General features: G+C 44.0%; 1 protein-coding gene across 3 annotated transcripts in view; it reads left to right on the top strand.

The window, feature by feature from the left end:
* Nucleotides 1-239: 239 nt before the first annotated feature.
* ZC3H7A (zinc finger CCCH-type containing 7A) overlaps nucleotides 240-13831 on the top strand; it is a 42523-nt gene continuing 28931 nt past the window's right edge. For 2 of the 3 annotated variants that reach the window (XM_049903111.1, XM_049903109.1), the window contains exons 1-3: nucleotides 696-788; nucleotides 12436-12537; nucleotides 13389-13428. In XM_049903111.1, coding sequence (XP_049759068.1) covers nucleotides 12470-12537; nucleotides 13389-13428 — 108 coding nt within the window. In that variant the 5' untranslated portion in view covers nucleotides 696-788; nucleotides 12436-12469. Of the gene's footprint in view, nucleotides 331-695; nucleotides 789-12435; nucleotides 12538-13388; nucleotides 13429-13831 lie in introns of those variants that run through there. The other variant, XM_049903110.1, reaches the window with a different exon arrangement.

Here is a 13831-nt window from a genome sequence, read left to right as displayed (position 1 = left end):
TGGGGCTGCCCAGTTAGGCCTTAGGGCCGTGAGCCGCATACACCCCCGCGCCGCCCCCGGCCCCGCGTTCCCGCCGCCGCCACTCGGCCCGACGTGGCGCCGCAGCCGCCCGCCTCCCGCCCCCTGCCGACGCTCCTGGGCGCAGCCAATGGCGGCGCCTCCCGAGCGGCTGGCGCGGCCTCCGGCCACCAGAGGGCGCCGCGGCGGGCGCGGCAGAATCGCCGCCGCGGGTCGCGGGGGGAAAGCTGCGAGCGAGCGAGCGCCCAGGCCGCCTCCGCCGCCCGCTCAGCTCTGCATCGCCGCCCGCCCGCCGCGCGGCCTCCCCCACAGGTAGGTGCGCGCCGCCCGGGCTCCCTCGCGCCCGCGCCGCCCGACCCCCCGCGCCTCTCTCCCGGCCCCCCGCGCGGCCCATCCCCCTCCCGGCACTCCCCGCGCGCCGCTGTCTCGTTCTCGCGCGGGGCCGTTAACGGACGCGGGGGGAGGGGCGCCGCTGGGACCCCCGCCCTAGGTCGGCCGTCCGCGGTCGGTCCGCCCCGGCTCCCGGACGTCTCCTTCCCTGGGCCGGACACCTCCCGGGCGCCTTCCTGGCCGCCAACATGGAGGAGACCCCGGAAGCGGGGGAGGGCCAGGAACCCGTCGGCCTCGACCACAAAAGACAAACCGCCCCGTCCGCGCGTCCGCTGCCCGCCCAGGGCGCCCCGCGAGCCGGACGGCGACGGCGGCCCAGGGCAGTGGGCGGGCCCCTGGATGGGCAGGACCTGCAGGGCCCCCGGGGTCTCCCGGTCTAGGTGTGTCCAGGGGGCTTCCCCCAGGGGGTGCGTCCTCGGGGAGTGCAAATAAGGGGATGCTCTTTCTTCCTTGCGCGAAGAATAACAGTCCCAGTACCCGCATGCATTTCCGTTGACAGAATATCTTCTCTCTGCATATTTAACTTTTTTTTTCTTCATGAAAATAGTGTCTGCCCTAGTGGTCGAGAGACTTTAAAGTGTTTTTGAGATTAGGGCGGGAAGGATGCGCAGTGGTTAGCTCATTTATTTTGGGACAACCTTTTTTGTTTTTGTTTTTTGGGTTTTTTTTTTTTTTTTGCGAGAGTTCATCTAGAATGGGTGGCGAATAGTTCCTGTGTTGATTGTGGACCCGGGGACAGCCAGGTTAGGTTTCTTTTCCCCACCCTTAAAGAATGAAGACCTGTCAGTTCCTATTAGCGTAAATTTCCTGTTCTGGGAATGGTCATCGCAGGGGTGCGGTCAAGCTGGAAAGTGCCGCCTGGGCCTGAGAGGTTACCCCTGCTGCGTAATTGGCTGAATTTATCAGTAGTTGGGAATTTTCCTCTTCTCTGATGTTAAGAAATGAAAGAAGGTATCCGTGTAGGATCTGTTTGAACTAGACCTGCGCTGTTGAGTAAGGCGGCCACTGGCCACATAGAACTGTTGAGCACTTGAAATGTGACGTGCTCAGAGTGCAAACACACATCGCATTTTAAAGACTTAATATAAAGTATATTTTAAAAACAGACAGTTTTTTAGAACCGTTTCGTGTTTACAGAAAAATTGTGCAGAAAGTACAGAGTTCCCAGAATACCCCCTGCATGCTGTTTTTCCTGTTCCTGACATCTTGCATTCCTGTAGTATATTTGTCACAAAGAGAAAACACTGTTGATGCGTTGTTATTGTCGGTAGTTTACTTTTAGGTTCGTTGTGTTGTATGGTCCTGTGGATTTTGACAAACGCAGAGATGTCATGTGTCCACCATTACAGTATCATATAAAATAGTTTCACTGCTTTGGAGCACTTATAATTTTTATACTAACTGTTGAAATGATAATATTTTGGACCTGTTGGGTCAAATAAAATGTATTATAATTAATCTTACAGTTATCCTTTTTTTTTTAAGTGCGGCTGTTAGACTATTTAAAATTACCCGTGTAGTTCCCATTGTATTTCTCTCGAAAGGAGCCCTGGGTGCTCAGTGGTTAAGCTCTCAGCTGCTAACCAAAAAGGTCAGCTGTTCAACTCAGCAGTCTGCTTCTGTAAAGCGTACGGCCTTGGAGACCCTACGGGGCAGTTCTAATTTGGACTATAGAGTTGTTATGAGTAGGAGTCGACTCAAGAGCAATGGGTTTTGGTTTTATATTTCTTTTGGACGGTGCACAACTAGAGCCTCTGAGTGAGGGAGGTGGCTGGGAGCCTATGTTATCTGCTTATCTTTTCCTGCTTCTCTGATGGTTTGTGGCCTCCCTCTAAGGCTCTCAAGGAACCCTCTGCTTCTTCTGTCCCTTCAGCTGAACTGAGCTGTTGAGCTGAATTGCACAGGAGGGGTCTTGCCCTCATTTGCGGAGTAATTCAAGTTAATGGACATAATTTTCACTCTTGAGAAGTTTTTTCTGAGGTTCAGCTCAGAGTCAAATCATGAGTTATTGCAGGCTGGATGTTGTTGACTTTTGTGTGTGTGTGTGTGTGTCCTACAGAGAGCACGTTGACTTTTAGGGCCTCTGCTACCTAAATGAACTGAAGAACACCCGCCTTACATTACTGTGACTTTTGGATGGGGCCACGTCATACCCCAACCCTACACCCTTTTCTCCTTCCCCAGATTCTGTCCGTTTTTTTGCCAGTTAGGATGGTGGGTGTCAACCTTATTGTCCCATCTGCCTTAATTTTGATTGATTTTAAAATCTTCCAGTTTGGGTGGGTGGGTTAAATCGATGTTCTAAGGGGGAGAGAAACAATTATGATAGAATCTCAGCTCTAGGAAGGGTGACAGTGCCTCTTGGAAAGTTTTGAGCATTTCAGTAAAGGATGAGATAGAAACAAAAGCAGATGCCTACTAGCTGTTGCCACGGATAATCTAGAATGGCTTTCTACGGACGATATGACGTGAGGAAACTTTGGTGTTTTAGATGATGAACTTGTGTATGTGTGTGAGAGAGAAATACTTTTTCTCCAGAATCTTGGCATTAGAAGTGAAATTTGTTTTCACTAAAGTGTGAGGTGTTTATAAATCAGCAAGAAACTTTAGATGATACTTACAGTGGAGAAGGGATATTAAAATATTGCTTATTCAGAGGGGAGATTTTTATTAATGCTAGTGATAACCAGGAAACCCTGGTGGCATAGTGGTTAAGTGCTACAGCTGCTAACCAAGAGGTCAGCAGTTCAAATCCGCCAGGCGCTCCTTGGAAACTCTATGGGGCAGTTCTACTCTGTCTTACAGGGTCGCTATGAGTCAGAGTCAACAGTAGTGGTTTTTTTGGGGGGGCGGGGGTGATAACACATTTAATTCACCAAAAAAAAAAAAAAAAAAAAGGAGGCTTATTAAGTGAGGCCATTTTCTCTGATGTAAAGACATGAGGTGTTGTATTCTTACCAGTTTTTGTCCCAACAAGAAATTTTCTTATGTGGTTACCAATTTCTTGTTTAATTAGTTAGTATTAGGTTTATTCTTATACTTCGTGAAGCCTCAGGAGCATACTGGGTTAAATAAAATGTAACATTACAGTTAATTTTATCAGTTTCCTTTTCCTTTTTTTAATGTGATTAGAAAATTGAAAATTATCTTGATCCCATTATATTCCTCTCGGGCAGTGCACAAGCAGAGTGTCTGAGTTGGGGTGGTGTGACAGGACCAGAGAGGCACAGAGAAATGGAACCTTTGTGTTTTATTAAAATACGTGAATTTGGAGCAGAATGTTGATATGGCACTTTCAGTTAGAAGGGTGCACTGGGCTCAGCAGAGCCTCTGTGGGGTCAGGTGTCCACCCTGGCACAGGGACGGAAGATCTCACGAGTAGTCCTGGCACTGACCTGGGTGACCTGGGCAAATTATTCCACCCTGAAGACTGCATATCTTTCTTGTTGAATCCTCCTATTGTGTATCAGATGAGATGTCCCGTATGAAACATGTGAAACAGCACTAGGCGCTTTAGGAGCACTGGGCAGGCGTCGTAGCTGATAGAATCTGAGATCTAACATAGCGATTTCAAGGTGAATAGTCCCTGTTGGGAAAAAAACAGCAAAATATGTACTTGCCTTCCTGCTGTTGCTTAGTACACCCTCTATCACGAAGCTTTCATTTTCAATAGAGGGGAAAAACTGTCTCTTAAGGTAACCCAGTAAGATCTTTGCTGTTGCAAGAATATAGTGGAGCATCCCTAATATTTCACTGCACAGACTTGTGGTCTTTTGAGGGTTACCTTGCACTGTGTCCTGGGAGCTTTGTGCTTTTGCAAGTGTTGCCATTTTAAGCGAACATATTGCGAGGTTGAAAATAATGTTGCCTTAACTTGTTTTCGTTTGTTTTAAAGCCATCACAGGGAGAGACTTGAGTCCAAGGGTAGAATTTAACCTAGAGTGGTAATTATAATTTTTCTTTTGGAATTTGAGGATACCTTTTTAGGCAAAAATACAAGCTGTGCCGCATTCCTTGGGGCACTTTGCCCAGCCCTGTGGTAGTCCTTTTTGTAAGTCCCTGGGTGGCACAAAAGGTTAAGTGCCTTGAGCTTGTTAGGAATCGAATTTAGTGGCGCAGGTGGCTAAGCACTCTACTCCTAGTGGAAAGGCTGGCAGTTGGAACCCACCCAGAGGTGCCTCAGAAAAAAGGCCTGGCAATGTTTCCAAACGGTCACAGCCTTGAAAACCCTCTGGAGCAGTTCTGCTCTGCACACGTGGGGCTACCATGAGTTGGGATTAACTAACTGGCAGCTAACAAAAACACAACAGCATGTGCCAGGCAGAGTCCCTGGATGGCGCAAATGATTAAATGCTCAGTTGCTAACTGAGAGGTTAGCAATTTGAATCCATCTAGAGGTGTCTTAGAAGAGAGGCCTGATGACCTAATTCCAAAAAATCAGCCACTGAAGACCCTATGTAGTACAGCTCTGTTCCGACACCGTGGGGTCACCGTGAGTCAGAATCAACTCCATGGCAGCTAACAACAATGACATATCAGGTCATAGGTATAAAGATTTTCCTTGGAGTGGGACCTTAACTCCCTATGCCACAGCATTCCTGTGGAAATTCTCTGCTTCATCTGAGCTGTTTTAAATGATGTCCCTTGAACGTGTATGTGCTTGTGTGTGCACATGTACGTGTGTACCCACTTATTCTATTCCTCCCAAGTGGAGCTGTACTTTCACAGTCCAGCCAGGGCCCCCTTAGACAGGTGCTTGTCCTCCTCTAGGTACAGTTCTCACTTAAGATGCAGAATGGCAAGTCCTTGACTCATGCTGAGAACCCACAGACACCAGAGTAACTGGAGTAAGTGAACCTGGGGAGGCTGTGAAAAAGTTGGGAAGGTAGTCCTTCCCCATCGGGTAGGTCACTGTAAGGAGCCTAGATATTTTTCTAAGTGCATTGGGAAGCCATTGAAGAATATTAAGGAGAGGTGCAGTAACCAATTTGTGTTTTTAAGAGATTGTTCCTATTAGTTTAGTGTGTGCAGGGGATGGGGTGGGAGCTGTGGAGAAGATGGGGAGGTGGTAGCAGAGGCAGGGGAAGGAGGTATTGCAGCTGTCCCCGTGATGGTGAGATGATGGTGGGCCTCAGGCTGGGGAACAGCAGAGAGGTTGGGATATTTCAACGGTATCGCTAATGGGCCTTGTCAGTGGATGGATTGGTGGTGGAGTGTGAGAGAAATAGAGGGTAATGGCCATACTGTGGAACATACTAGGTGACTATTAAAACCAGCTTTATATGGAATGACCTCTAAGATTAGCTACTACATGAGAAAAATAAGGTGCAGAACATATTAGCATGCCCATTTGTATAAACAATCTTTTTTGATCTATTTTGAAATTAGAGATTCACAGGAAATTACAAAAGTAGTACATAGAATCCTGTGAACTCTTCACCCAGCTTCCCCCCCGCCTCGTGACATCTTATGTAACTAATACAGTAACAAAGCCAGGAATCTGACGTGGTACCATACTGTTAGCTAGACTACAGACTTTATTCAGTTTTTACCAGCTTTACACGCACTCATCTGTGTTTCTGTACAGTTTTATTCCTCGCCTTGTGTAACCACCTCCACAATCAAGATATAGACCATTCCACATAATGTGTCTCTGACGAAATGCAAGACACTGGTCAAATGGTTGGCTGCCCTCAGGGAGGGCACACTGGGTGGCTGAGTGACAGGTTGGGAAGGAGACATCTCTTTTTACTGTGGTGTTTTTAGAGTACTAATTAGAATACTAATTTTTAAACAGCTCTAGAAGTCTGTGAAACATCCAAGTAAGACTGTCAAGTGGGTAGATACGGCACTTACTGCCCTCCAGAGCGCTGCCTGGAGCTGGACGTTGGGGTGTTGTCAGGGAGACCCTAGATGAAGGCATTTAAGGTCTGGGCTGTGCAGGAGGCCCTCAGGGGAGAGTGTGACAGAGGGAGAAGGTGATCTGGATGAAGCTCTGGGCTCTCACCTTTAAAGGTCACATAGAGATTGAGCCTCAGCCTTCCAAGAGAAAGAAAAGTTGGAGACAGAGATGGTGGCTTTTGAGCTGTTTCCCCAGAAAGTGCTAGAAAACCTTGAACTTAGACCTCATATGAAGGGCGTGTGGATCAGGATAGAGGCTTTCCTGAGTCACATAGCTGTAGGGGCTGGTGAACCCAAGATCAGCAACTCAGAGAGCAGGGCTCTTGCTCACAGGCGTTGAAGGTCAACGAATTCCAGGATTGCGAGGAAGAAAATTTTAGGAAAAAAACTTTTGAAAATGAAAAGCTCTGTCTTACATATCACCTGATACTGTGTTCCAGATTGTTAACCATATAAAAACCAAAAAAAAAAAACACCTGATATTGTGCTCCAGATCGTTAACCATATAAAAACCAAAAAGCCAAACGCACTGCTGTCAAGTCTTCCCACTCATAGTGACCCTGTAAGAAAGAGTAGAATTGCCCCATAGGGCTTCCGAGGCTGTAATCTTTACAGGGAGCCCTGGTGGCGCAGTCGTTAAGAGCTATGGCTGCTAACCAAAACATCGGCAGTTCTAATCTACCAGCCGCTCCTTGGAAACCCTACGGGGCAGTTCTACTCTGTTTTATAGGGTTGCTATGAGTCGGAATCGACAACAACGGGTTTAATGGGTTTTTAATCTTTGTGGCAGCAGACTGCCACATCTTTCTCCTGAGGAGCCGGTGGTAGGTTTGAATCACCAATTGTTTGGTTACCAGCTGAGTGCGTAACCACTGTGCCACCATGGCCCCTCTAACCACGTAAAAGGGAGAAAGTATTTCACGTGATTAAACGAATCTGCATCTGATTTCCTTCTAGTCACTTACTTGAGTTGTCAGCTCTTTACCACATGCCCTTCGTAAGAGTTCGAAGTTCAAGGTTTTCTAGCACTTTCTGGGGAGATAGCTCCAAGGCTGTTAACTAGACCGATTGTTATTACCTGGGAGTCCCTTCCTAACCATCAGATTTACTTTTTGAGTGAACCTCAACAAATTCCCCACCTCCTTCCTTGATCACTGTGGACAAAGGTTGGGGAGAGGCTTGTATCACCGAGGAGAGTGGGCGTAGTTCTGGCTATAGGCTTCCTTTTCTTTTGTTCCAGTCCTTTCGACCTGACTACCAAAGCACCCCCAAATGCTACCCGGGTTTCCTTTGAGCTGTAAAGTTCTGACTCTAAATTGTCCCCACTTACAATACAGCAGAGAAAATACTTGATGGTCCCTTAAGTCATCTTTCCAAGGAATGGCTCAGAGGCTATATAGACTTTTTTATTTTTATTTTTTTAAATGCTTTAAATTTTTTTTCCCAGAGGTAAATACTTAACGTGGCTCAAAAAACAAAAAGTTTTAAAGGTATACAGTGAAAAGACACCATCCCATCCCTGCCCAGCCATCCAGTTTTCTCTACTACAATAGTTGCCTGTGATTCTGTTCAGGATTGTTTTATGTAAATGACAGCAAATATGAGTATATATTTCCCCCCTTTTTTTCACAAAGCAGGGTCATACTATAGACACTTTTGTACCATTGGTCTTTTTTTTTTTTTTTTTTGAACAGCTGTGCTGTATAGATGTAGCACAATTTGTTTGGAGTATTTTGAAGCAGACATCATATTCTTGCCTATGTAAACACTTCAATAAAGTATCAGCATTTAAGCATAAAAGATCAAAACATTTAGAGCTGGCAGATTTAAAAGATGAATCAGCCCTAGTTATCAGCTTTTGGGGCATTCCAGTCCCCACCCCTAGCCCCTTTACTTTGAAGAAGGTGGATTTAAAAATAAAACTACAACTGGTAAACAGTAATGAAACTAAAAAATGTCAGCTATGTACTTGCAACACGGGTGGAATTTCCCTTTCTGTCACGTGGGCCCCAATGCATGATTTATGTGGTAGATGGCTTCTTAGCTTTCAGCCTCAGTGGCTCTCAGCTGAGGAGCCCTGGTGGCGCAGTGGTTAAAGAGCTCTGCTGCTAACCGAAAACTTAGTGGTTTGAACCCACCAGCTGCTCTGTGGGAGAAAGATGTGGCAGTTTGCTTCTATAAAGATTACAGCCTTGGAAACCCTGTGGGGCAGTTCTGCACCATCCTGTAGGGTCACTGTGAGTCAGAATCAATTTGATGGTAATGGCTTTTGGCGGGGAGGAGTTCTCAACTGGGAGTTACCATGTCCCCTAGGGGACATTTAACAATATCTGGAGACGTTTTTGGTTGTTACAGCTGGGGTGGTGCTTCTTGTATCTAGTGAGTAGAGGCCAAGGATGCTGCTAAACATCCTACAATGCACAGGATGGCCCTCAACACTAAAGAATTATCTTGCCCCAAATGCTAAAGTTGACAAACCCTGGTTTAGGGCATTGATAGATGATGTTTTATCACAGGTCTCTTCATGGTTCTTCTTCAGCTTGCTGGGTACTGCTCAATAAACGTTGATCAGTGGGGATAGACATGTATTCACATTTGGCAAGTGTTACGTCGAAGACAAACTCTTCCTGTCTAGAAAATTCCAATTGAAGTGACTTCATTTATACCATTCTGTCACTCTTTTCGATAAGAAGTATTCCAGAAGTTTGTGTAACAAAATATGTATAAGGTTTAGACTGTGCTCACAAGGAAGGCAGACACCCTTGGAGGAGAGTGGATTTGAAAACTTTTTACTTCTGAGTAGCTTCCAGAAGCAGAACAAGGCCAGGACTGTTCTAGTGGCGGCTTAATTAAGCATGTAGAGAGAAGAAACTAGACCTGTAGCCTGGAAGAAAGAGAAGAGAGGAGAGGGAAGGAGAAAAATGACTTTTTCATGGAGATTGTTTAGGAGGGACGTATAGAAGAATCTGTATAGCTGTTCAGACTTTCTGTTGTTCGATGCCGTCAGTCTATTCCAACTCATGTCGACTCCATGTGACAGAACTGCTCCATAGGATTTCCCAGACTTCAGTATGGATTGTATCTCAAAAATCCTCACAACTGGAACAGTGAGCAACATCATGATAAATGATTGAAGTTGTCAAGGATTTCATTTTACTTGGATCCACAATCAACAGCCATGGAAGCAGCAGTCAAGAAATCAAAAGACGCATTGCATTGGGAAAATCTGTTGCAAAGGACCTCTTTAAAGTGTTGAAGAGCAAAGCCTTGATGTCACCTTGAAGACTAAGGTGCGCCTGACCCAAGCCATGGTATTTTCAGTTGCATCATATGCATGTGAAAGCTGGACCATGAATAAGGAAGACCAAAGAAGAATTGACGCCTTTGAATTGTGTTGGCGAAGAATATTGAATATATCATGGGCTGCCAAAAGAACGAACAAATCTGCCTTAGAAGAAGTACAACCAGAATGCTCCTTAAAAGCAAGGATGGCGAGACTGTGTCTTACATTCTTTGGACATGTTGTCATGGTTCTGTTGTTTACCGCCCATCTCATTTCTTATTCAGTTTGCTTTCTTTCCTATTTTTCTTTGGTCAATCTGGCCAGTGGTTTATTGATTTTGGTAAATTTTCAAAGAACCAGCTTTTGGCCTTGTTCACTCTTTCATTTAATATTACTCTTTTATTATTTGCTTTCTTCTGGTGCCTTAGGGTTTCTTTTGTTGCTCTCTTTCTGTTTGTTCAAGTTATAGGGATAATTCTTTGATTTTGGACCTTTTTGGATGTGTGCATTTATTGCTATAAATTGACCTCTGAGGACTGCTTTAGCTGTGTCCCAAAGATTCTGATAGGAAATGTTTTCATTCTCATTTGATTCTATGGATTTCTTTTTTCTGTCCTTAATCTATAATGTCATTTTGGAGCAAAATGTTGTTCAGTTTCCATGTGTTTGATTTCTTTTCACAGCTTTTTCTGTTACTCATTTCTAGTTTTATGGCTTTATGGTCAGAGAAGATGCTTTGTAATATTTTGAAGTTTTGGATTCTGTTAAGGCTTGTTTTATGACCTAATACGTGGTCTGTTCTAGAGAATGTTCCATGTGCGTTTGAAAAGAAAATATATTTGTCTGCTGTTGGTTGGAGTGTTCTGTATATGTCTGTGAGGTCAAGTTGGTTGATTGTGGCGTTTAGATTCTGTCTTTATTGAGTTTCTTTCTGAATGTTCTGTCCTTCACTGAAAGTGGTGTGTTGAAGTCTCCTACTATTATTTTGGAGCTGTCTATCTCTCTTTTCAATGCTGTTAAAGTTTATGTATGTTGGAACCCTCTTGTTGGGTGTGTAAATATTTAATGTGGTAATATCCTCCTGGTATATTGTCCCTTTAATCATTATATAGTATCCTTCCTTGTCCTTTGTGGTGGATTAACTTTAAAGACTATTTTGTCAGAAATTAGTATGGCCACTCCTGTTCTTTTTGGTTGTTGTTTGCTTGATATGTTTTTTTCCATCCTTTGGGTTTTGGTTTGTGTCTCTGAGTCTTAGGTGTAACTCTTGTAGGCAGCATATAGATGGATCGTGCTTTTTTTTTTTTTAATCCATTCCACAACTCTCTGTCTCTTTATTGGTGCATTTAGTCAGTTTACATTCAGTGTAGTTATGGGTAGGCATGAGTTTAGTGCTGTCATTTTGATCTCTTTTTTTGTGTGTGGTGTTGACAAGTTTCTTTTTTCCACTTAATTTTTTGTGCTGAGTAGTTTTTCTTTATAAATTGTGTTTTCCTCTTTTTCATTGTTGGTAATTTTGTTTTTGCTGAGCCTTTATGTTTTTCGTTATTTTATTTTGATGTGTAGGATTGTTAGTCTCTTTTGTGGTTACCTTATTATTTACCCCTATTTTTCTAAGTTTAAACCAAACTTTTATCTCTCTATATTGCCTTGACTTCCTCTCCATATGAAAGATCCATGACTATATTTTTTAGTCCCCCTTTATTGATTTGATGTTGTCACCTTTTACATAATGACATCTCTGTTTCCCTGTTTTCAGCATTTTTTTTATCTTGACTTATTTTTGTGATTTCCCTGTCTGGGTCGATACCTAGTTTCTCTGTCCTGTGTTCTAGTCTTGGGTTGTTATCTGATGTTACTGATTTTCTAACCAGAGGACTCCCTTTAGTATTTCTTGTAGTTTTGGTTTATTTGTGTTTCGCAAATTCCCTAAACTTCTGTTTATCTGGAAGTGTCCAAATTTTGCCTTCACATTTGAGACCAGGCTGTAATCTTTTTTTTTTTTAATTGTGCTTTAAGTGAAAGTTTACAAACCAAGTCAGTCTCTCATATAAAAACTTACATACACCTTGCTGTATACTCCTGGAAACCCTGGTGGCGTAGTCGTTAAGTGCTACGTCTGCTAACCAAAGGGTCAGTGATTCAGATCCACCAGGTGCTCCTTGGAAACTCTATGGGGCAGTTCTACTCTGTCCTGTAGGGTCGCTATGAGTCGGAATCGACTTGACGGCACTGGGTTTGGTTTTTGGTTTATACACTCCTAGTTGCTCTCTCTTTAATGAGACAGCACACTCCTTCCCTCCACTCTTTATTTTTGTGTCCATTCGGCCCCCGGCTGTAATCTTAATGGAAGTAGATCACAAGGTCATGGTCCCACAGAGCTGCTGGGTGGGTTCGAACCACCAACCTTTTGGTTAGCAGCCAGGTGCTTAACTGTTGTACCACCAGGGCTAAGGGGTATGAAAATCTCCTCTCTTGTGTTAATGGTTTGCTAGATAATTCCCCATTGCCGTGGATTTGATTCCAGCTCTATATTGACCCTTTAGGACAGAGTAGAACTGCCTGTACAGTTGCCAAGGAGTGGCAGGTGGATTCAAATTGCTGACCTTTTGGTTAGTAGCCATAGCTCTTAACCACTGCACCACTAGGGCTCTGTGCTAGACAACAGAGGGACCACAGAGATAACTCCTGTACTGTCCTTGGCATCGAGGAACCTAAAGTCAAGTTGAGAGATGGACACGTCCACAACTAATTGTATGACAAGGTCTCAAGCCATGGGTGCTTTAATTGGGGTCCAGGAACCCTGGTTCCTTATGTAACTTTGTGCCTTGTTTCTTTTCCAGATTGCCCATTTAGAAAGTGGATGTGCAGGGTAACATGTCCAGTGTGTCCGAGGAGAGAAGAAAAAGGCAGCAAAACATTAAGGAAGGACTGCAGTTTATCCAGTAAGAGCCTGAGAATTCATAATTTGTATTCTCTTCTCAGTAATTTTTTGTTTTTTAAATGTGGCTGTATACCTTGCAGAGATGAAGAAATCTTCAGCCGTGCTTAACAAGTTCTATAAATGTGGGTTAGAAATGCAGTGTTTTGGTTTCAGCAGTAATTTTTGCTCTTGTACATTTGAGGATTCTTTGTGTCCTGAAGTGTGTCATGTTGCTGATTTTTAGGGTTAAAATCCCTCTGTATCCCCCAGATGTTAGACTGAGGAATTTGAATGTAATCTCATAAGAGCAGTTCTCATGAATGAAAAGTGACTGAAAACTAGCTGTCAGCACACAGGGCTCTTGTGCTCAAACATTTTGTCTAAGAAGCACGGTCTCTAACTGGGCTTCTTGCAGCGCACCAGTGACGGCACAGCCTGTGATTCCGGTAGGCACGTCCAGGCAGAAGAACCTCTCTGTTCCTTTCTGGGAGAGAGACATTCTTCTTCATGTTGCAGTAAGTTGAATCAAATAGGATTGGCAGTGCTGTACTATTTTTAAACATTTTTGACATTTGGAGAATTGAACTTCCTTTTAACAGAAGTATGATTTGAAAGGAAATGTACTTCCCGAAGGCATTACTAGGGAATAGTTTTAGGTTTTTTTCATGACTGCACTGGGTTGACTGGGTAGTCATATGTGAGTAAAGGTAGTAAAGGAGAATTGTGCCTTTAAAATACACTTTTTACCAGTGGCGATGACAACAGGTTGGTTTGATTTGGGAGCTAGTCAAACCTCAGTTTTAAGGTGACTTCTGATTGAACAAGTCCTAATGGGAGCCTGATAGTTACAGTTACTTTGTTGTTTCTTCTTAGGTCTCCACTGTCTTACCCAGGAACACAGGAACAATATGCGGTAATGACTCTGGGAAGATCTGCTTGAAAGCTCTGCAAGTAGCTTGTGAACCTTAATATACAGTAGGAGTTGGCAAAGTATGGGCTATGGACAAATGCTCCCCACTGTGTGTTTCTGTAAATAAAGTTTTATTGGAACACAGCCACACCTGATTATGTATTATCCATGGTTGCTTTTGCAACATACGGTAATTGCGACAGAAACCATATGGCCCACAAAGCCTAAAATATTTACCCTTTTACCAACCTCTCATATAGAGGATGTTGTTTTGGGGGCATTCTTAGATAGCTATCCTGTGTATTTTATTCTCTGCTAATATAATCTTGAATTTATGTTTTGAGCGTCTTGAAAATTTAGCCTATTTCGTTTCACCAAAAATAAGTGGGACAGAATGTGTTAAAAA

The sequence above is a fragment of the Elephas maximus genome, chromosome 12 (assembly GCF_024166365.1).
Source record: "Elephas maximus indicus isolate mEleMax1 chromosome 12, mEleMax1 primary haplotype, whole genome shotgun sequence".
Classification (NCBI taxonomy): Eukaryota; Metazoa; Chordata; class Mammalia; order Proboscidea; family Elephantidae; genus Elephas; species Elephas maximus.
Note: the sequence above shows the minus strand (reverse complement) of the source record. Positions and strands in the feature narration are given on the sequence as shown.